The sequence below is a fragment of the Antedon bifida genome, chromosome 6 (assembly GCF_963402885.1).
Source record: "Antedon bifida chromosome 6, ecAntBifi1.1, whole genome shotgun sequence".
NCBI classification, from domain to species: Eukaryota; Metazoa; Echinodermata; class Crinoidea; order Comatulida; family Antedonidae; genus Antedon; species Antedon bifida.
The window spans coordinates 6,664,854-6,689,653 of record NC_136231.1 but is presented as its reverse complement, the minus strand read 5'-3'; the positions used below and the strand labels follow the sequence as shown (position 1 = coordinate 6,689,653).

Genomic DNA, 24,800 nt, shown 5'->3' with positions numbered 1-24,800 from the left:
AAGACTACGACGCAATATAATATTCAACGCATTATGATTATTAGAACAGAGCGTGGGATTATTTAATAACTGAACCATTTCATCAGTGTAGAAGGTGGAAACTCGGATAGGAATATGATGTTACTGATTTGTGTTCGTGTAGCAGAAGATCTTTTATCATAATGCTCAATTATTTTAAAATGAATACACGCTAAGTGTGCATTTTTGTATACCGTTTTTTTAGGCGCACTTCTCATGCAGCGTGACTATAAGGCTGTTATCATCCATTGGACGACCACGTTCACCGAACTGCAACGTGCGAGGGCCTAGGTAAGTTTAATTAATTTTAACATGACTATAAATCAAATATTTGACATGATCAGTGTACTGGAATAGTCTTTCAGTCATTCACGGTTAACAAGCAATTTCTAGATATCACACCCTAAGCAAACAGAGACCTGAATCTTTTCTTACCTAAGTTATGACGTCATCGGTTTCTCTAGATGTAGGTCTTAGATTCTAGAATTGCGGGTGATATTGTAACATAAATGGATACTCATCATGACATAATCACGGACTATAATATGTCCATGTATAATATATAAATCGACGGAAAATGATAATATGCAAATGATCAAAATCGTACGCTGTTAGGTAGAAACGCTCTAAAGAGGAGACATTGCAAACATGGAATCAGCTTCTGATCTGTATTATCCTGGCCTCCTCACAGCCTCATATACATAAACATAGATTTGTCTATAACATTATCATCGCTGTGTCATATAGATAAGCATATGTAATCTTCTATAGTGTGTCATACATAAACATACATTCGTCTAGCATATCATGCACCTTTATTATTATATAATCCGGTGATGAGATGTGGCATGCTCTTTCTCAAAGGTGTTGCTTATCTAGGGAGAGGAGCCTCAGATAGGTTGACACCACGTTGGGCATGTTGCCCCTCCGTCGGCTGGATCCTGGCACCGATTTTTAAGCGTGGTTAACACTAGAGCCGCAAATCAAGTACGTAGACGAAGTGAGTTGGCCAATGACAAGCGACAGTTCGAATTATATATGAGTTTGTGATTGGTCTACTCACTGCTGTTGCGCTTACGGCCCTTGCGTTGCGTCTCTAATGGGGACCAGGCATTAAGGCGACTGCCAATTAAGGTAATTTATTGCCAACGATCAAAGACGACATTACATCCTATTACAATCAGTACTATTGTTTATAAGGACTTTACAATTTGTATATGTATGTTGCAATTTTTATATTATTATTATGTTTATGTTATTATAATATGTATGTGTTTGTATGATATAAACCAGTTAACTGATTGTTTACTCCAATTATTCCAAATTTGCATAAAAAAATGTCATGAATATTTCGGTCAAGTTAATTTAGCCTATTACATTTTTCAATTGAAATGAATGAGTCTATCGAGAGAATTGGTTATTATATAGGTCTAAATCTAGATTATTATATAGGCTCGAGCAAACATTTATATATGTGTGAGTTACGTAATTAATTGAATTGACGACATAACCGAATTAATAGGGCGACGACGTACGCATCCTGGGTCTGAACCTAGAATTCGCTAAAACCGTGCCGATGAATCGAGTGAGACTAAGCACGTTCTGAAATCCCCGCATGCACAAAATGAATTGACATGACGTAACTGGTATGTGAACAACGTACAGGAAATCTAATTTATATATCTTGCAAATAGTTTATCAATAAAGATTAAAAAACCATAAAATATTACTAATAAATGTAAATGTATAGTAGGCCTATGTTTCAATACTTTGTCGACGAAAAGAAACGGTAAGCATGTATCATACCTGAACCTGTTAATTGACTAGCCATTAAATAATTAATCATCCAATGCCTAATGGATATTAGGTTCCCCTGGTGTAGGTGGCTATTATTGGTTATTACCTTAGCGCATAATGATGTCGATACGCGCGATCGTGACGTAAGAACATTTCAATTGATCATTTATTGTTAAAGATCATTCATGACAAAAACATGACCTGAAAAATGCATGATTAATTAGTTTGATTAAATGAAATCAAACAATATACGAAAGCCCGTAGATTTGTCGAGTTTCGGCAATAATTGTTGAGTTTTAACACGGATACAATTTTTGCGTCGACCTAACAGGCTACGTACTGTGTTACTAATATTTTAACAACAATTTTCAAGACTCATGTAGGCTAATGCCTAGTGATTCAAACAATAATGGTGATCTATTGGAGATCACTCTGGTATTAGCGTACGTTCACAGTATGATGTGTAATCTAAATCTTTAAATCGATATTATAATACACGGTTCGCAATAACAGTAAAATGGCTTAGACGCATGATGGAATTGATTGCGCACTTTTACACGAAGTGGCTGTCTTAAAACCAGTTCAGCAGATTCTCGTACTATATGTGGTATCATGTCTAGAATAAATATCGATATATAATATACCTAAATATTAACTTAAAGCTAACCCTCTATAATAATTTCTCATTATAAAATAAAACACCAGGTTTGCAGACACGATATGGTCAGGCTTTTTATTGTCGTTAGGCTTGTATGGGATATGTTTTTTTTTATAATTTTTATTAAAAATACAATCAACATCGGTTGTTTCCATAATAATACCACATACATGATTATATGCCAAATACGTTATTAGTTATCGACTTATTTATTTTAAACAGTTTTACTAAATTCCTTATTTTGATCCTGAATAGCAAGTTCAATATCTGGAAATTAAATTGCTAGACCTTACAGAATATTACAATCGACAACATCAAACGAGACTTTAACCCAATGCGACATTGTATTGTTCGTTAAATATTGACATTTCAGAAGATAATATTCGTCTGAATACGACTCTAATTAACCACATACTATTGCAACTTACGTAAATATGAAGTCCGATATTATAACAGGACATGTTTAATGAGAACTACGGTTGTAGGCACGCAATACAATGAGTCACTCGTCGATTTCTTAATAATACTGAAGAATGAACTTTCAATAAATTTCGTTTGTACGGTCTTATTTACTTGCGTAGTAAGAGTCACAATTGTTTCTTTGATATTTTTGTGACGAAAATTAAATTTAATTAAGATTATTGTTATTTGTGAGGAAATATATTCGTAAGTATAATAATTGATTATGTAGGCCTAAACGATTATAAACTTTGGAGTCCGTGTTATGTGTATATTATGGTATATGGTTCTGTTTTTACAACATAGGCAAATTGAATTAAAACACACCAACGTTAGTTAATTCAGTACAAGTTCACATTTATTAGCCAAAATGAATGTACCTAAATCCCGAGTTCTGATTTGTTGCGCATTTTTCACGTCATAAAAAGTAGATGAAAATATAAATATGCGCATTAGTTAACACTTTTCGATTCGCGTGAATAAATTCACCTAGCATTTTCAGTAGTTATAGGTTTATACGGGATGTTTCTACTTAAAATGAAACAGCAGCGAGTGGCTACAACAGCTTTTCTCGATGCAAATAAAACAGCGAGATTAGTTATCACTTGGACGCAACGCAAACGACGTATGCGCAACGCAAGTGAGCTGACAACCACAAACTGCAGTTCAGATAATCATCGAGTTGTTATTATCAGGTTCTCTGTGCTGTGTCTCCACATACGGCAATAGTTTTCATTTCTGGAGAAATCCGATGTAGTGCCGAGAAAAGGGTGAAAAGGGTCAAATCAGTTACGGTGAAACTACGTCCTTGCGTTGCGTCAAATGGTAACGCGTTATAGCATCGCATAAATCACATAAAATCAGTTACGGCGAGATTACGTCTTTGCGTTGCGTCAAATGGTAACGCGTTACAGCATCGAATAAATCACATTAAATCTTGCAAAGACCATGTCAATCATGAAAACACTGTATTCATCAGGTTATGTATTCAATTCGGGTTCTTATACGTCATGCACTGGCCACTTTCACATCATTGTGTAAAACAATTTTGCCCATGACTAAACAATATCGACTGGTCTTAAACGCAACGACGATTGTAATTTAGCAGTTGTTCAACCAAAATAATTTGAACTTTAAAAACAATTAAATCTTAAGCGTTAGACTGATTCCTTTAAGATTTTTGTCACCAATTGTAAATAACGTCATAAAAAATGTGTGGCTCATAAAAATCAAGAACGTGAACGATCGAATTCTCATTATTCAAGCATATTCGTATACTGTTCGTGTTCGTTCGGCTTGCTAGCGAACGATCAAATTCTCATTATTCAAGCATATTCGTGTACTGTTCGTGTTCGTTCGGCTTGCTCGTGAAATAATCTTATTTTACTAACTTTCGTCGAAGATTGATATGACGATCTTTACGATGACGCTAGTTATGATGAAAACAAACACAAATGATTTAGGCCTACTCGCAATAAATTAGCAAAATTCAAATGCCACCACAAATGACAATAAAAAGAACAATACAAATTATAAAATACAGAGTTAAGTATAATTAAGAGTTTATAAATAGGAAACATAATCTTAATTCGATTATTCGACCATAGATCAAAGAAAAGGTCTACGTGATACGACACCGAATTCATGCAAAGCCTTAAATTGTAATGTGTAGGTACTAGACTAATAGCTGATGAAACACAATTCTAAAGTACCTTACTAGTGTTTCTACTTTCTAAAAGCGGATTAACTACCGATTCTCCATTTTATGTGATTTTGTTTTGATCTTGTTTTTGGCAACTTGTTTTGTGACTGTCAATTCCACAATAGTTTACAATTTTATATTTTAATAATAATAAAAAGAAAACAAAATAATTATTAATGACCTTTTCATTTCTTATATCATTAAACAATAATATATGCTACATGTTCTGCGATTACGTCATATGTAGTATTAACACATACATGATCGATATGTTCTAGATGTGTCTTTATCGTTCGTAACTAAGCCTACACTCAGTGATATTAATAACATATTCAACGCCATCACTTTGAAGGCGAACCGCCTAAACCAAAATATCTACAGGGTGAGGAGTTGCATGCACCTCAGTGCCATTCTTACTTGTGAATACTACACTGTCCTATTTTGAAGTATGGAGAGGGGTGCCGAGGCATAAACATTGTAAAATGTGTGTCGAATTTAACCGACTTGGTGTTCATTAAAGTTGTTTCAGTGGCTACTACGCTTCTAAATGTTATTGAAAATCGACCAAAATATGACAAAAGCAAAATAAATATGAATTATTCTAACAAACATAGCAACCCTTCCTCGAACTGGTGTAGAAATCGTCCCGGCACAATCCTTAAGCTCTGTCTACGCTATCAAACTAGTTTGACAAAAAAGTGTGATATGACCAAATAAGGTAGTAATATGAGTAGTAATATGTCGTTATCGTGTCCATATATGGGCACATCACATTTTTTGTCACATAAAGTTTGATAGTGTAGACAGTGCTTCAGAGTGCAAAATCTACAGATTCATGACAATCCACGTGACCATACACGTTTATAATGGGGCGTATAATTTTGAAATTAGAAACTAATTTGATTGTTCAGTCTAGAAGCATTGATGTTTTTCTTCAATACTAATACAATAATATAGGCCTATTAGTTGTGTTGTGTGCAAGAATACTGTTGTTCTAATGTAGTTTCCGAATGATAAGTCTGTTAGAGCGCTATTAATAGTAAGCACCAGAGTAGGTTAATTGCAGAGCAGGAGATGAAAATCAGAAGAAGAAAGAACTCATGACTCTCCTTAATCAGACAAAAAGCATCTGTCTTATTGCATTATATTGTTTTGTGTTGCCCACTGAGAGCGTGGGTTTATGTTCTTTGAGATACGCCTACGATGATTATTACTCTAAGGTTTTGACTGGTAGCAAATATATCATCACGGAAATGGAAATTTTCTTTTTCTTTATTAATAACAAAAAGCACTTCATTATTTTATTTTTAATGTTCACCTGTTTTTACAAAATAGATATCTTCATATTTTGTTTATTCATTGTGAAAGAACCAAACGTATTTTACCTGTTATTTAACACATAGATAGGAATAATCAGTAAAACATAACATAATTCAATTCAATTTATTCCTTTCTATTATTGTGTTTTCCTTTCAATTTTCCCTTCGCTTTTCAATGGTCCGATCAACAATAACTCTGAACATTTCTTCAACATTCAGTTCGAGTTCTTTGGCAATCAATTCAGTTCTATAAAATAGTTACATTTCCTTTCTTCCTTATTACTAAGCAAATGTCCCAATACATTTTTATTTCCTCAATTTCATCAACATTAATTTTTGAAATAAGACTTTTATGTATCATGAACCTATAGACAAATAATACAGGAGGATACAGTATTCAAATTTATTTAAAAATGCCTAAACACATTATAATAAAAAGAACAACGCAACAAGATACAGACAATGTTGAAACAATGATAGTATTATAGTATAGATCGGGTCTACTTTCTGAAAGGATCTTATATTAAACGTAACATCTTTGCTTCTTATCATTCATGTTATTTTTTTAATAATACTATAATATAATTGATTTCACTATGAAAAATGAAAGGTTTGTATTAGTTTTGTTAGTAAAGACCTCAAATTCGATGATAATAATAATAAACATTAAAAAGTTAAAAATCATGAGCCATACATAATATTTATTGTAGTATTGTATTTAGGCTTAGATAAATACTCGTCTGCACCACCTGGCTGTCTTCCCAATTACAATCCAAACGGTTTTATTGAAATAGCTTTGAATTCATCCTCTACGTTTTTTTTCTAAGACAGTACATTGAGTAAAAAACCGATTCCTAATACTGATAATGATTGAAGGTTGTCGTTATACAACCATGGTAACCTACAAACGTAAGCATGACGTATGTACCGATGATTCCTTTTTGAGAGCAGTAGCAGTGTTGTTTAGAACATGTTACGCTCGAATGCACCCGTGAAGAAAATGTTAATAAAGCACAGTATTTAATTGCAATCTGCATATTTCTACTCATTCTCTTGCTATCGCCTATCCGAGAAGCCGTGCCTTAGTTGCTTCACTCTTACCCATCATGGGATATCATGGATTTTAGTCGCTGAATTATACGATGTCTAGGATAGTATTGACGTAGAATTTTATTCCCTAATCAGGTAAGTGAGTGAATGAATTAAATATAGACGATACAGTGTTCACACATCGCTGGTAATTTCCTCTCAGTAATGCTATTATCGCTGACTTGTCGTATCGATTCCGAGACTGCTCGCCTGATCTATGAAAGGCAACTAGTCTATAAATGTAGTTTGTATTTTGAATGATCTATGGCGTTAATAAAGTAATCAATATTACAGAGTGTAATTCAAATCATACCCGACTCATAACTTCAATGCGTCAATACGTCATCAATGATTATTAATTAATGAATATTCATAACAAGTTACTGAATATACAAATTGATAGATACGAATGGTCCTTAGGATATTCAGAACCGTATTTGGCGCAAAATAGAAATTATTTTTTCCTGCTGTTGTCCGTAAACGCTTTACATTATGCTCGAGCGCGAAGGCCCTCTATGTGTAGACTTTGCTTCTCATTTAAATTTAAAATAGGTTTGTAGGTAATAATTTAACTGTATTATAATTATATTAATGTATTATATACATAATACTTCTTCTGTTGCTCTCTTTGTAGATTCATAGCAATTTATTTCTCCACTTATCTCTCCATACTTCTTTCCTTCCATTCTATCTAATCGCTTCATCACCATCTTCTATTAATTTACATGGCCTTGCCACTTCTATTTGTCTCATATTTATTATTGTTTTGTTTATTCGTTTCTCTCTTCACGTATTCGAATGTTCATCTGTATCCTTCCACCTGATTTGATTTTATCCTTTCAATGTTTCTTTCTTTCCAAAATGTTCTAATCTTTTTATTTCATTCTTCCTGAATGTCAATGTGTCTAGTACTCCACACACAAATGTGAATGATTTTTTTTTCAGTTCTTAATCATTCTTGTTATTCTCTTATTCAAAGCTTTAGTGTTTATTTCTACATATATAAACTATGCAGTGACTGTATTTCTGATATCATATCATCATTGTATAGTATTTATTTGGTTTCTTTTTGTATTTATATATAGATATAATTATTTCCAAAATACAAGAAATTGAACATTATAGAACCCATGTATTTGTATTATGTTACTTACATAGCTTCTATTGCTATGTAAATATTACCATAGTTACAGTATGCCATGTACGAATTATGTATTTATTTAATTATTTATTTATTTGTTTTAATTTATTTTCCTCAACAAACTCGATCTCGTCGGACAGATTTATTTCTACTACTTTTTTGAGTTGATAAATTAGTACTTAATTGTCATAATAATACATTTCTTTTGTCATTATTAAGTATCTTTAAATGTTAGGCTACAGTGTTAACTCTATTATGAATTATAATGTATTGGTGAATGGTATATTGTACTGTAATACTATACCTTTACCAGTATCTTGTCTAATTGGCTGACAGGTATGGAACATAACAAATACATTTAAAAAAAAGGAATTAATTAGTAATAATTATCCTTATCATGTTTTCGTTAATATGACAACCTGTTATTACAAACATAGGCGTGGTAGTATAGTAGTAATAAACTCCATGTTGTTTACATTACCGCGTTAACATTGTATGTATAGATAATACTAAAGGCCTCTATATTATAAGATCTATGAATATTATTATTATTGGATACTTAATAAAATCTTTATGATATTATATTAAAGCTTGTAACGACAATAACATAAATTAAGTAAACAAACGAGCTTATATTATTTATTATTTTACAATATTATGATTAGTACATATGAAAATACATATCTAACCAAAATATTCAGTTCATATTAAAGATGATCAATTTCCTCGAGTTATGAATTCGTTTGAATAAGGCTGATGACGTCACAACTACGATCTCATCTTGATCGATGTATTCATGATTGCCCAAGGGCACGCCAACAATCACGTACATTTTGAAATTAAATTCGCAATCAGTTTGCAAAATGTGGGAGAATCTGAAGACCTTGGATTTGAACATTTCACGTGGGTGATGATCTTATCGGTGAAACTTTGTGGAAAATGGTCCGCCATGAAGAAAGCACCAAACGTAGCGATTATGAGATGTGTTCTCTGTTTTTCGTGGTAGGAATACGAAGTCATGAGCATAATACCCTGGTCTGTAGAATTGTTTATTAGAAGGAAATAGAGTTAATCCCAAAATGTAATGCCTACATAAAAGATAATAATATGAGCCAATCCACGCCTACATTTTAGTTACTTACTAGGTGTGTGGTATTAGTGTATCCTCTTTGATTTTATTTAGAGCCGCGCTTGGACACAAAAATAGATGTGTACATTATCTGAAGCTCTGTCTACATAAACTTTATGTGACAAAATAATGTTATGTGGCTATATATGGACACGATGATGGTATATCACTACCATATTTGGGCACACCGTACTTTTTTTAGTAAAGCTAGTTTGATAGTGTAGACAGAGTTTAATTTTAGTTTGTTGTTATTTGGTATTGAGAACAATCGTGGCATGTATTCGAAGATGAATGTTGTCACCTATTTGTGGCGTGTTTGTACGTACGTGCGTTAAAACCCACGCGCGTTGTAGAGCACACTGAATGTGAGTTGCTTCAATTGTACAAAACCCACACATACGCTGATACTGATATCCTTTTAGTCATCTATTACACAGAAAACCCCACACACGCCAATGTCTGTATTATCTAAGAATTATTTTAACTGATACAACTTTGTCCCTTTTTTCATGATTGCAATTATAGTATAGTAAACATTTATTACTGTCTTGGTCATGGTTAGGAAAATCAATGAAGTATCCCGGAAATAATAATAATAATATCCCGGATAATGTTTATAAGTTTAAAGTCGAAACTGGAGGTGGCAATACTTGTGATTTGCTATATTGATTATTTTAATAGATTTAGTACATATTAAAATAGTTAGGTATTGACGACGACCTTCATCTTTCGAATGTAACAATGTGCTTGTATTATATGAATTATTTAATTATATTTTATTTAATAATTTATTTAAATGAAAACAAAGTATGACAAATAATCAGGATTAAGTCTTCTTTCTTCATCAATAGAAAATAAAACGTAATAATCTTATATTCACGTTATTAAGTTGTTCTTTTTATAACAAGGCCATGTACATGGCTGCAGTCGCGTGCTCAAATTTGAGTTAGTGTTTACCGACCGACCAACCAACCGACCGACCAACCAGCTGACCAACCGACATAGTGAGCCGTAGAGTCGCGTTTGCACGCTCGACTAAAAACTGTTGTTTTTGTTGCAAAGTTTTGACATCTCATACGTCTATTGCCTTGATCCGACACCAATCTAAACTTAGAAAACAATATGCAGTTTGGTTATATTAATTAGGATGAATCGAGTGTTATGTTTATGTTTACGAGACAATACGTAGAAACTGGGATATGCAAACTAGGACGACGCGTGCAAACAGGCTTTGTTGTAATAAACACTGAAGATGTCTAATTATATACTAACCTCTGTATACATTAGTCATAGTAAGTCCTAGTAAAAATGGTATAATTTATTCATACAGTAGTGTAATGATAACAGCAAGATCATAATATAATATTTAATAACAATTTATGCAGAATTTACTTTTAATTTTATGAATTTGTTCCAACCTTGAGGTTACCCCCAACTAGCAAACGTTTCTTCACATCAGAATAAAATAAACATTTGGAAAACCATATTTTATTTTGATAATACCTCCTAAAATTATTTCAACCATTATAAAATAACCGGATAGACTTTCTTCATCAGTGCTTCTATGAATGAATAACTTTTGGGAGCAGCAACGCTAGTAGGCCAAGTACCGTTTTAATTCCGATCATTCGGGAAATTTCCTCATGACGTATTGAAAAATCAAAATGGTTTAAAGTTTGGCCATGTCTTGGGTCTTGAAGTTTTAGTTCCATCATTTGGTTAATTGACTTTTGCAACCAAACCTGTAAATTAAAGGTAATTATAGAGGTCTTTCAAAACTCACATTACTAATACAACTGAAAAAGATGTGTACATTTAAAAGGTTTAAAATTAGATAATTTAGAACATTTATTTCAAGATCTTAACAGAAAATAAAAAATAAAGTATTAAATTAGTTATTTTTAAATGCTTTGTAGAAGACTTATCAGAAACAAATTTATTTGATTTCTGAAATAAAGTTGATAAAAATTACTTCCTCTGCATTATTTGTCAGTTGTATAATTGATTCATTAGTTACCATGTAAACATGACAAACAATGTATTATCCACACTGGTTTTATAATACTATGTATTTTATTCAACAAACCGAGTCAACAAAGTAACACTACATTTCTCGGAAAGCTACATCTAAATTTCAATATCTTCATTTCTTATAACATGACTACTTCTCAACGCTTTTCAAGAAATCATGTTCATGACTTTCGTTGTAATAGTCCAATTCCGATTCGCATCCATATAGATTAAAACTAATAACGTTGCTTCTTAATATCTCTTATGTATACGTTTGTTTTACCCGTATATTGTATATTATTAATATTATATATATTTATTGCTGTATTTTTATGGTGTGTTATCGGTCATATTTTATTGTTTAATCACCATCCGGGATATTTGGCCTACGTGTTCTGGTATAAAACTAAGACTTGCACTTATTCGAGTAATCTTTGAACCATCAACCATGACTTGACAGATAATCATGTTTTGATACAGGAGAAAATTCACCGAAAGGAATGATTGTTCAAAGCATGTTTATTATAGCAGAATATTTATATTCTTTTCGCATGGTTTCTCTAGTTGTTTTCCCTATTTGTTTAATTTTGTAATATTTATATATTATATGAATTGAAAAAATTAACAATAGTTTCAATTGAAGATGTATTGTCTCTCTAAAAAATACTTTTGAACATTTTTTTTATTGAATATACCATTTTAATGTCACATAATAGTTATTCACTAAAATTGGATCTAAACAAAATTTATTTACTTGAAGAAATATGTAATTTAAAGCACAACATGGTCAAATTGGCTGCCAGCCAATGGATTTTTGGTTGATGTTATTTTATAAGTAAAAATATTATATATTTTTTCTACGGAAGTGATTAACTTGATTGAAACTACAAAATAACCTATTCAAAGTCTGATTTAATTAATCTTAATTTTTCATGTTTTTGGGGGACAATGCGTCTTTTAAACCACTGTTTACTGTTTGTATTTGTCAAGTATCATAGGAAAAATGAGTGGTACAGCATCACATATGAAGCTCTGTATCATTAGACCCTATCTTACTCTTAACCAACCTTATGATACTGATGTCATAGGCCTACTGATGTGATACACGGTACTGGAGGAATATTGCCATAATGTGGAGATTGAGTGATTTAAGTCTAAATTCACATTCAATGAAGCAGTTCTAACATTATTTACTTATATATGTGCTATTACGTATTTAATATACAGTACAGCTATTCTAGATGACATGCGATAGTCAGTCAGAATCTATCTAGTGACAGCTGAATCGGGTGCGTTATCACTAATGTTAATAATTACGGTTTTTTAAATCTAAATTATTGACTGTTTTGAAGAGTAATTATTGTACTAATAACATTATTGTTTGGCGTGACATTTAGTCTTTACACGTGCATAATGACTTACTGAAGTATGGAGATTTCCATTTGAGACGACCTAGAACCTATAAACAAGTGACATCATGAATAATGCATTGTGGGGTCATAGGGACGTGCATCCTTACTCTCGAATCCTCGAAACAATTTTGCTGGAGTCTAGGTTTTCGATTTCGAGTTTTTTGGTTTGTATTATACTAGACGTTTATCGAATCTATATATTTTTTTTCTTACAGATCCGTAAAGCCACCGTCCCTGGTTTATCCATTAGATGCGGATTCACTGTGTAAAACATGGTAATGTTGATACCGTATTATTATCATATATAGTTCTTTAATCCTTCCTAATTACAACATGGAGGTAATTACAACGACAATCAGAGGCAGGGTTGTTAGCTTCAGAACAAAGAAAGAGTGCTCGCTTCAAAGATAATTTTGCAGTATTATTATAATTGTTAACAATACATTAACATTATCATCATAGTAAATGATCACTTTCTTCAGAACGGTAACTGTATCGTCATCACTAGTAATATCGTACGTCATGATACCCTATAAGGTAAAATATTTACTGTATACATCACGGTCATAATATCATAATTCTTTATCATCTTAATAAAATAGAGACAATTTTGATTAAATCATCATCGTTGTCTCAGCCCCCACATTCAATAATCATCATCATCATAATCATTACCAATAATACTAATAAGGCTATATGCTTCAACATCTTCCAATCCTCAATACTGATAGGCCTAATAATATTAGTGTTCACACTAGTGACATGTAAGTAAGATTCTATTTTACCTATTACAACATACAATTGAGAATCATAACTATAGTATTTAGTTCGTGATTGCCACCGCCTAATAAATTCAACATTTTGTGTTAGAAATGATAAATACCAAGAAATTCGTTTAACTAACCACGTGTACGCCTACACACTCCTCCTACGCAAATTGAGGGAGACTGAGCCGTTATACAGTATATATATATATATATAAATATACAATAAGCCAACGGTGCACCATATTATAATAATAGATATATATTAACATTTCTGTAAAATACGAAATACATGTAAATGATAATAGACAACACATTCACTAATAAAATGTATTGCATACCGTAGGCTTCTGTAATAATGTATTTGTGTACCACGATATAATATGGAGAAGATAATGTCGTATGTCTTATATAAACTAGAAATGTGTGTGTGAATTAGGTCATAATAACCTAATGTATCCATAGGCCTGTATTCTAATGAATACATTAGCCTATGTGATGATGACCGTACGCGTAAATAATGCCTCTGCCTCTGTAGTTCTATCTCAATACGTAATTGTATTGGGTGCTCTTTGACGTTTTTATGCACAAAAATCCGTCTACGGTTAAATATCATCACCCTATCATCACCAACGAGTGTAAATTAAATTCAGAATGCTGCATTGGTCATTACGGAAATTCATTACATGTTTAATACCGGTAGTAAACATAACAACAATTAACATTAAACATAACATACATGGTAACCAAAAGAAGTTGCAGAGATAAAAACAAATACTCTTCAGTTTGAACGTAATACATAATTTCATTGACATTATACGCACGAATAGATTAAAGATATATTGTCCCCCTGAAAAAATAATTCTTACACAAATTTTGTTGAATATTCCATTTTAATGTAAGATAATAGTTATCCACTTTGACCAAAAATTGGATCGAAAAAAAATGTATTTACCTGACAAAATGTAATTTAAAGCAAACAATGGTCAAATTGGCTGCCAGCCAATGGATTTTTGGTTGAATTTAACCATTTATTTTGTCATTTTATAAGTGAAAACATTGGTTTTTTTTTTCGTTTTTTTTTCTATGGAAGTGATTAACTTTATTAAAACTACAAAATAACATATTCATAGTCTGATTTAATTAATCTTCATTTTTCATGTTTTTGGGGGACAATACATCTTTAAGGGATGAATAACGATTGGTAAATGATCAAAACATCATATCAATGCACTGCAGTTTTGAATGCTTATGTAATAGTTTAAATCATAATTGGATAAGCATTTAGAAACAAATAAAAATAATTTAATTCATAAATTTGTTTTTGAATATGCAGAAAATGCCTAGGCTTCGAAGTGTGAGTGGGTGCTGTTTGGTTTAAGAAAGTTCCTTAATGTGGGTGTGAGGTTGAAATTGAAGTGGGTAGAAGGCATTAACTTTAATACTCAAATGGAAGGACGTACGGTTGATCACCCCATTGCATTTTTATAGTTTATTTTGAGAAATATTCTTTCTTCTTGAAATACATATATATAAAGTTAATTGTGTGTATATTCATTCATATTTGTAGGTAGATGAGAAGAAAGAGCGGCCACTCCTTCCACTAGTCATTCTAGTCTGCGGTGTCATTGTAGGACTCGTACTGGTCATCATACTTATATTTTGCTGCAAATACTGTGTTGGAAAAAATAGAAAATTCTGTCTATGGCGGTAAGTTCAGTCAGAAACACTGAGCGAAATGCACAGAGCGATAGAGGGCATGCTATTTAAGAGCCATTGTCTGTAAGAATCAAAGAAATATCAAAAAGAGTGGCAGACTCAAAAAAATGGATTTCTTTCAAATTTTGCACATGGCTATATATGTGTTGAGAGAAATCAAATATGAAGTATTTTTTATTTCACACGTATATTTCCATGGCAACGGCCAAATTTGTGTTTTTGACAAATTTTGTCCTTTTTTAAGGTTTTTAAAAATGGATATTGGTACTACTTTGATGAACGATATTTTTGTTTTGTTCATTTAATTATAAAAAATAATTAGTGTATGCATAATAAAAATGCATTGTGTACCTGTTTCAAATTTTTTTATTTTTTTTTTATTTCATACTTTGGGAGATACCATTTATTTAAAAAGGGGTGTTTTTCACTTTTTTAAAATTGTTCAATGCAACTAAACTTTACTTCACCATAACGCCCAAAGTGGTGTATTTTTTTAGCTGATTTATTACAAATAGGTAGTTCTAATGTTTAATAATTGATTTCTAAAATAAAATACTGGGGTAAATTTAAAATCTACAAGCAGTGTTGCGAGAAACATAGGCATTTTTATAAAAAAACATGGTACATTAGTAAAAACATTTTATTTTCTTTGATTATTTGATTTGAAACTCATTGGTCGGAAAAATTCTTAATGTTTTATATAGTTCTAGTTGTGTTGTGAGAAAAAAAAATAAATTTTTAATTATAGATTCTGTAATTCCCAGTTTTAATGTCATTTTATAGGTTATATCCTCTGGAAATTTGAATAAATTATCAGATCATAAATCGTCAGATTACTCCTCTCTTATTTTGAAGCTCCTCTTTCATTTGTTTACTTCTTTTATTTGCTAACCTAAGCAGATCCCACATGCCCATCCACCACCACTTTCGACTACCACCCCCCCCCCCCCCCCCGACTATAACCACAAAAAGATAAACTGCAACACTTTGGTCGATCATCCACTATAGAGTGTCAAATGCATGCATCCAAGCACCACCCACACTGCCGCTACTATCGCCCCCCAATGAATAGACGGATTCAAACTCCTCCTCCTTATTTGCATTTTCAAATTACCGTTTCACAAGGTCATATTCGTAAGCACTTTCTTCTGTGATTATTTTTATTCATGAAAACCCCATATTTTATTTACAGCGGCCACCTCCCTTAACGGACGCACTTTGAAAAGCCTGTTTGTTCTTCCTATCTAATTAGTGCATTTGGTGCTTACCGTTACAAGCAGCTGCGGGCACCTTTTTATACTAAAAATGAGATTTTTTGTAAGCGGCCAATCGAAAAATGTGATACTTATTGCATGGACCTATGAATTAGAGGTGCATGTTTATTGTATTTCTTTATATATTAGCTTTATTTTGAAGAGGTTTTAAAAACATTACTGTGAAGAGATGAGAAAACTACACAGATTTTTACCGACCATTTTTCATATGATAAAAGTTTTTAAAATTTGTCTGAAAATGCTAAAAAATACTAAACCACCTGATTATAAATAATAATAGGCCTACAATTATAAGCGGCCACTTTTCCAGGTCCCGAGGGTGGCCACTTACGGGGTTACAATTATCCTTAGTTATGCATAGAAACAGGTTTTAAGATAACATAAATAATACATTTTGACATAACTGACCCGACAAATGACCCTTTCACAAGGTCAGACATTTTCTGGGATTCAGTAGATAAGTAAATTTGGGAAAAAGTAGTAAAGCTATGTAATCAATTGTTTGTAGTCATGAAACCCCATATTAAAAATATTGTACTTAGTTACGTATAGAAACAGTTGCTACAATACACTATAGGTATATGTTGATGTCATTTGACCTCAATATGTAAAATTTTTTTTTTTTCATGAAAACTCCATATTTAATTTTTTTTTTATATATCATTAGTTACGTAAACAAGTTTAAGATAACACTAAAGGTCATTTTTTTACCTTTATTCAGATTCGTCAAGACTTTCTTTCTGAGATTATTAGGATTCAGTATTTAAAGTAAATTTGGCAAAAAGTAGAAATGTAAAACTATGTAGAAAAAATGTTTTGTATTTATGAAAACCCCTTATTTTTTTGAAATTTTCGCATAGAAACAGTTACTATGGTAAAATGTTGACCTCAAAATGAATGAATTTACAAGGTCAAGTTTGTCATTAATGGAATGCAGTAGAAGTAAAATTGAGAAAAATTACAAATGCAATCAATTCTTTGTATTTATAAAAACGCCATTTTTTTTTTTTTTAAATTACTTTCCTTAGTTACACATAGAAATGGTTGCTAAGGTAACACTCTAGGTAAAATATGAAAATTGTTGAGAATTGTTATGAACTATCTTGTAAATTTTGATCAAACATTAATAGTTGTAGTTAAGTGGGGACCTGTCCTGTTTTGCATTCTGACCCCTTTTGACCTCAAATGACCTATTTACAAGGTCAGATTTTTTGGGAGGTCTTTCTGTATCTCTTTACACAAAATAGATTTAAAATTTTATAAAAACCATTGACGCAATTATTTCCAAGTTTAACATTATTTTCCATCAACTAAATATTTCAATGCAAAATACTGTTTTTCTGGCAATTAATTGAAATATACCTGGCAACACATTCTCCTATTTTATCTAAACTATTCGTATGACTCTAGTAGCATTATGACAAGCCACATATACATTTTATTATTGGATTAGCCATATTTAAATTGTGTTTCATGTGTTTTGTTTGTTGATATTTTGTTATATTTTTTGTATTTTTCGTATTTTCCTGGCAACACAAAACCTATGTACGAAATTTACCCCAGTGTTTTTTTCGTGATTATTGTTGACAAACCTATTGACTATCAAATTAAAAAACCTCATTGATTTAAAAACACCACTTTGGAAGTTATAGGTACGTTTATGAGGTATACTTTTATAAAAAAAATATTTTTTAAAAACACCCCTTTTTAAAATAATGGTATCAACCAAACTCCATTTTGTAATTTATTTTTTTTCTACCTTAAATGGAACTTAATACATGTTGATTACACTGCTATAAACAAAAACTGTATACTGTAAGTATTTTTGGTTAAAATAAGTATACAAGTTTGTACTTTTTCACTATAGAAAATCTGTAAAAAATGGCAAAAACATCAAAATTTGGATAATTGATTGTTGTCATGGCAACGGAGGCTAAAAATTAAAATGAATGTTGTAGATATGCTTTTTATTGAAATGTCTATTCATGGTAAAAATTTGAGAGAAATCCATTTTTTTACATCTGCCACCAAATCTTTGATTTTTACAGACAATGGCTCTTAATATTTTAGCCCATGTTGTAACTCGAGTTTTGTGGATTCGCCAATATATCGATTTATATATTTCATTTCATCTTTTATACAGTACAAAATTCTCCATATATATAGCTATTAAATTCATGATATAATTTGAAAAGAATAGATGTTTTCGTACAACCGTATATTTCCAAGCATTTTGCCAATAAAATGGAAGAAGAAGTTGAATAGACATCAATAGTGCAAACAATAACATGAATATTAAATACTATGGCCGGTTGTATGTACGCCGATGTCTTTGATGTTGTTGTGTTCACAAATGCTAACTTGCTATAAATGTTAAAATTTCTAAAATTTAGAAACTTTAATAACTTTAATATTATGACATTCATAATAGAACATTTAGGTATTTGACGAACAGTAAACCCGTGTTTACAATAATAGGCTATTTTGAGAATCTTTGAATGTGCATCTGCGAACGTGCATCTAGGAATGTGCATCTTTGAATGTAGGAATAAAGCAACTTTACAACTCAGGAAGCGTGGGTAAAATGAACCCAATATCTGACATTTACCATAAGTATAATGGCGTAGGCGTTAGTGATACGGGTAACGCGTTTCATATTCAGAATCAATGAAAACGCGATTAGTAGATGATCGATGCGTCGACCGAGACACGGGTATAACTACTAAAACATGTTAGCATAGCTCATTGGAGATTGTATGTTTGTCTTTGACATCGTCTCGAGGCGGTCTACGAAGCAAAGATCTATAATTAATTGATTGTCTGAATTCATATTTTGAGGCAATCAATGACTATGTAATTTACCATGTTCCTTTAACGATCGCCATTGGTGTGTACCTTTCGTATACGTTATAATTCGTCAAGTTAAGTGATGTGTTGTTCGTAGGCTACGACTAGAATTTGGATTAATCCGTGCTTTTAATGGACTCTGTTCGTACAGAATTCAAATTAATTGCCTTACAATACTGTGTTTTGTTATTATCATGGAACCTCTTGATTTGAATTGCTTGATGATGGCGCTCCATCAGTTAAGGTAAAGATTGTGAGGAAGTTCAACGTTTGCATTTACTGTTATTTTGTGCAATGTCGCCATAAAGCACTATTGTCAACCAATTCGTTAAATACGGCAGATAAATTTTCATGGCAACGACAGTAACGTTTAAACTAAGTTATTGGTTTTTTTTCATTACAGGCGTCAACGTTCTCCTTATAATCTTCCAGATGGGATAAACGTAGAACTAGCAGCTGGTGATAAACATCATTTTACCCCTATACGAGAAGAAAGTCAGATTCCACTAAAAGCCGAATCCGAGCATTATGAGAGGTAGGCTTTTATGCAGTATTTTTTGGTTGGTTTTACGGGTCATAAAACATTGCCGTCACTCTCCATAATCGTTTACAGTGGCGTAACGGCTATGAGCGCTCACTGAGCAGTGTTTATGCATTAAAATATGTCGAAAAGGCTAAACACATGAGGCCTTCAGCGTTGGAGAGCCACTTGGGGTTCCTAAGCCAGGGGCCTTAGGCCTATGAGTTACGGCACTGATCGTTTGCATAGTACATTTAACATGGACAAAACTGTAACTTTAACACATTGAATAACAATAATTTTTGACTTTGTTTAAAAGTGGTGAAGATGAACATCCACCATTGCATCGTTCAAATGGAATAAAAATGGAACCATTATTGGGTAAGTGCAAGCTTACTTTATACATTATTATCATGTTTGCGTCAGAGAATCAAGTTAAAGACATTTACAAGTACTATCAAAGGCTGAACGTTCTAATTCTATCAAGGTTCAACAAATGAAATATCATCTCCATTCAATTTAAATACAAAACATCCATTATTTAACAACACACCTATTTTTCCTAAGTAAACTTTAAACCAATCAACTTGAATAAATAAAGGGCCCAACGGGATGGGCAGCCATGCCATTTCAACGGTCTAATGAATTGATGGTAGAGATAACAAAGATAAAAAAACAAAAATAAGGCTTACAATTTCATTTTTATTTTATCTTCAGACGAATGTCAGATGACAGAAATACCAGAAAGAGCTCAAACAAGCAATGGTAACATTATATGCGTAGAAGACTCTCCAAGTACCCAAAAGAAAAACAACTCCCATAGACCTCAAGGAAAATTAAGGAAAACACCAAACTATTCAAGAAGGTAAAAGCATGTAATTTTACACAAAATAGCTACGTTTTCATTCGATACATGAGCAGTTTCATGTCTAGCAAATAACATATAAGAAGCCGTAAGTTACTTGTTGATTATCATAATATAGGCCCTGTTTGAACAGTCTGATATTTTTTTGTTAAACATAAATATATAAAAAGTTAAACACGTTTCTTACTAATTTACATTAATTTACAATCACAAAACTGTTTTCTTTAGATATACTGACGATGATAGTGATAATCACAATGGAAGTCCAAACTTTAACGATCAACACGTCAACCAAACAAGATCCTTAGACATTGAACAACTTTCTAGATTAAAAGACCTAAAAGAATGGAATGAAAAACGCATGAGCCCGGAGAGTAAACCAAGGCCATCACTAAAGGTGCAGCAAGCAATTACTAGAACTCCTTCTCCGTGTGAGAGTCCACACTTGAGTGAAGTATCTGTTCAATTTCATAAAGATATAGAAGGACACTCAAAAACATACGTTGATGAAATTGAGAGTTCTGAACCTTACAATAATAGAGACGTTTATGACGACGATGATGAAATTTCACCTTTATTTCAGGCTCCATGGGTTTCTAATTCACGACCTCCGCCCTCTCCTAAAGCAAAACCAATGTTACAGAACGTTCGTCCTTTATCCGCCGAGTACTATATTGATTCCAAATACAAAGGATTCGCTCGAGAAGTTCAACTTCCTGAAATAGAGGTTGAGGATCAAACTTCTCGTGCAGATAAGCAGCATGATTATCGAGAACTCTGGAAACTTCGTGCCACGTTTGAGCTGGAGGAATCTACCTCAAACAGTTCCGAACCAGATACAGTGATTACAGCTATTCAGCCAGACAATATGACTCAAAAACAGGATTATGATGTTAATACAATTAAACGACGATATCATTCCATGGATGACAGTAAGGACAGACTATTGGTGCAGCAAAAGCACAAATTACATGCCCGTACGAAAGACGACAGTTTTGATTTGGCGTTCAGTAGTATTAGTACCGAGGAGTCGGATACTTCTGATCGCAGCAAAGGACAGTCCGGTGACAGTTCCGGAAAAGAAGGAGGTCGAAACCTTCGCCAAATGCAAGGAGATAGCGGATATGTTTCGATTGAACAGCAACAAAAATGTATGTCAGAACAAAAACGCTATCTTTATGCAATGAGTGATAAGGAGAGTACAAGTATCGAAAGTTATGTACCAAGTCTGTCTAGTGAGTCAAGTCCCATTCGAGAATATCCTTCCTTAGTAAAAGACACATCGACAGAAATTGAAGACGATGCTGAGTCTTTTGCGCGTAAACGCGGTGATTCTCGTACTGCTTCAAAAAAACGTCGACAATTTACTTCCGGAAAAGGTGAAGCCATTGACGATAGTTTCAGCTTTCCGGAAGATGAGAGCGAGATTGATTCGCAGTCTGCATCTACATACTTTGATTCGGCTAGTGACGCATCTGTCAACCTAGGTTCGGATTCACAAAGTGAAACGTCATCAGTTCGAAGAAAATTTGGAAGGCTTGGTAGATTATTTAGGAGTCATAGGGACGACCGTTTTCAGTACTACTTCAAACGCGACTATAGTATTGACGAAAAGACTGACAAGATATTTAAAGAGTTCCTCCGCCAGGATTCAATGTTTGATACGCCATCAACATACAAATCGCGACGAAACAGACGACTTAGAATAAGCAGAAAACAACACAGTGACTCTCTGCTCGATACGCCGAGAAAAATTCTCGAAGTCCCAGATTCCACAGACACAAGGGCAGCTAGCGAAGATTATAATGTAGATTTCTGGACGAGAAAATCAGGATCTAGCATGTCCTCCAGTAGAAGTCGTATGTCATCACGTAAATTTGTACTACAACAAGATAGTATTGAGGAAGAATTCTTACGTGAGGAACGGAAACGAATATTAGGAGAGGATGATCCTCCTCCACCACCCGAAGAGGCTACTTCCAAAGTTCCACAAGATCCAGTGGCATGGGATACAATTCCAGAATGGAGGTCAAGCGAGCACATTAGGTTGGAAGGGGAAGTCAAGAGAGATAAACGTTTGAATATTGATGATGCCGTTGAGGGCAACCGAAGTAGCGCGTTTACCCCTGTTGGTAAACGATCTCCTCAACTTCCCAGAACTGATATTTGTGATACTAATAGAAACAAACAATTAGTTACTGAACCATCACACATTAAACCGTGTGGGACTATTATTCCTTCTTCTCAAGCAGATGACGTGTTTTACAGTGGAGTTGGAAGAGGAAGAGGGGAGATAAAACGAAACTTATATGGTGAAAAATCAAGAATATTATCTATACCTGTCCTCCTTGCACCGGATGATGACGAGCCAAAGAAGCAAAAACCATTAGTATCCCGGCATTCACCGCGTCACTCACCAAGACTTTCGTCTCAGTCACGCTCTCTTACCGTAGATTCTCCCGCCTCCACAACACATTTTCGTAAGTTTTCCTGCTCACCAACGCTTACAATAGAACTTGCTGAAGACGATACACCACCAGTAATTTATCCATCTGATAAAAAGCGAAGTAGATCATTCGAAGAGCACAGACTAACATACAGAGAAAGTAGGGGTGGTGGTGGTGGAAGTAAAGAGTACGAATTGGTGAGAGAACCATCCCGAGGTATGTCGTTCTTGGATGTTCCTAGTCAAAGAGAACGACCACACAGTGCCTCATCGTTGACACGCCTTAAAGACGAAAGCCAATCCCCTTTGTTAGAACGAAGACATAGTACCGAATGTACTATGGACGACGATCAAAATGGTCATACTCGAACAGATTACAATTACCGAACAAATGAACAGAGACATCAATTTCATAGTAAAAGGATTTCGTCTGAAAATAGCATTTCAATGTCAAGTCGGAGTTCCGGAAAGAGAGTTTCAAATCGAACACAAAGTGCCTTGGATGTATTTGCTGCCCAGAAGCCTTATGATGACAGGCGTGATAGATCACCATTACGATTTTCTGCAAATAGAGAAGCACGCTACAGCAAGCAGTCATCTTTAGGTTCTACATCACGACGGTCTGATGATAGAGGGCGCGAGGCTGGCCGAGATCGCTCCACATCAGACTCCTACCACAGTTTCGACTAATCTCATTTTGTATTAATAAAATAATTAATAACATATATGATTTTGTTTTCAAATAACCAATAATCATAATAGGGAATGGTGTTTTCTTGCTATGAGTCATAAACGCTTCAGTAGATTAAATTAAGAATATATGTGCGTCCTAATCCTTTTATAAATGTTAGAATATACCTTTGTAAATACGATATGTCTAAAATATTTTCTATAATTTTTATTTGTAATCATCTTCCGTATGGAAATAAGTGGTTGACCCACTAAACATAAATTATATGTGTAACTCAAAAGTATGTATGCCTTCGTAATATTGTTATCTATGCTATTGTATATTTCCTATTTTGTAAATCAGAAGTTACAATACAACATATTATTTAATTTTACATTTATTATTTTTATATTTAAAGGCTGCTACATACTAAGACGATAATGATCTACGATAAATAGAAAATTATTCTTCTTTTATTTTACATAAAACAAAATAAATTTGATAACCATAACCAATAACCATTTATGCTGTCCTTTGATAAAAAAAATGTTTTTTAAATTCAAATGACGACATGATCAATAACAAGAACAATAAAATCGTTGTATCGTCATGATGTTGCTCTTACTAATTATGACGTAATTTGATTTGATTTGGAAATACTATTATTTTCATTAATGGTTCTGATAGGTCTTTCTAATTTCTTTGTTTTATGTAAGAAAAATGCATGTTTATCTAGTTATCGTAGATCGTTATCATCCGAGTATAAATGGGCCTTAAGCCTTTTTATTAGTAATCATTAAAAAAAGGTTAAACTTTTAGTAAAGTTTGTGGAGTACATACAACAGCAACAACATGCATTATTAGGTGTGATGATCGTATTTATTATATCTACGGATGGATTCACAACGAATTCTGTACACTGATAATTATTCTTTTCATTGATAATTTTGTAAAAGAGACT

The 24,800-nt window shown here is 32.9% G+C and overlaps 2 protein-coding genes across 3 annotated transcripts in view; both read left to right on the top strand.

Moving 5' to 3' along the window:
* Positions 1-20,903, top strand: part of LOC144844141 (coiled-coil domain-containing protein 24-like) — a 66,631-nt gene extending 45,728 nt beyond the window's left edge. Inside the window, exon 10 of the transcript XR_013612392.1 lies at positions 20,894-20,903. The gene's annotated coding sequence lies outside the window, so the exon portion shown is untranslated. The remainder of the gene's footprint in view (positions 1-20,893) is intronic.
* On the top strand, positions 229-24,442 carry LOC144844131 (uncharacterized). Of its 2 annotated transcripts, none has more exons than XM_078700873.1 (7): positions 229-309; positions 12,950-13,009; positions 15,069-15,208; positions 19,742-19,873; positions 20,178-20,239; positions 20,576-20,723; positions 20,952-24,442. In XM_078700873.1, the coding sequence occupies exons 2-7, from the start codon at positions 13,007-13,009 to the stop codon at positions 23,857-23,859; spliced, it is 3,393 nt and encodes a 1,130-aa protein (XP_078556999.1). In that variant the 5' UTR covers positions 229-309; positions 12,950-13,006; the 3' UTR covers positions 23,860-24,442. The 2 variants fall into 2 exon arrangements, with proteins under 2 accessions (XP_078556999.1, XP_078556998.1); XM_078700872.1 differs by lacking the exon at positions 229-309 and adding an exon at positions 7,019-7,138.
* Positions 24,443-24,800: the final 358 nt, after the last annotated feature.

Coding starts and splice junctions, on each gene's coding strand:
- LOC144844131 (XM_078700873.1), top strand. Junction 19,874..20,177: donor GAATCCGAGCATTATGAGAG/GTAGGCTTTTAT, acceptor TTTGTTTAAAAG/TGGTGAAGATGAACATCCAC. Junction 20,724..20,951: donor ACACCAAACTATTCAAGAAG/GTAAAAGCATGT, acceptor TGTTTTCTTTAG/ATATACTGACGATGATAGTG.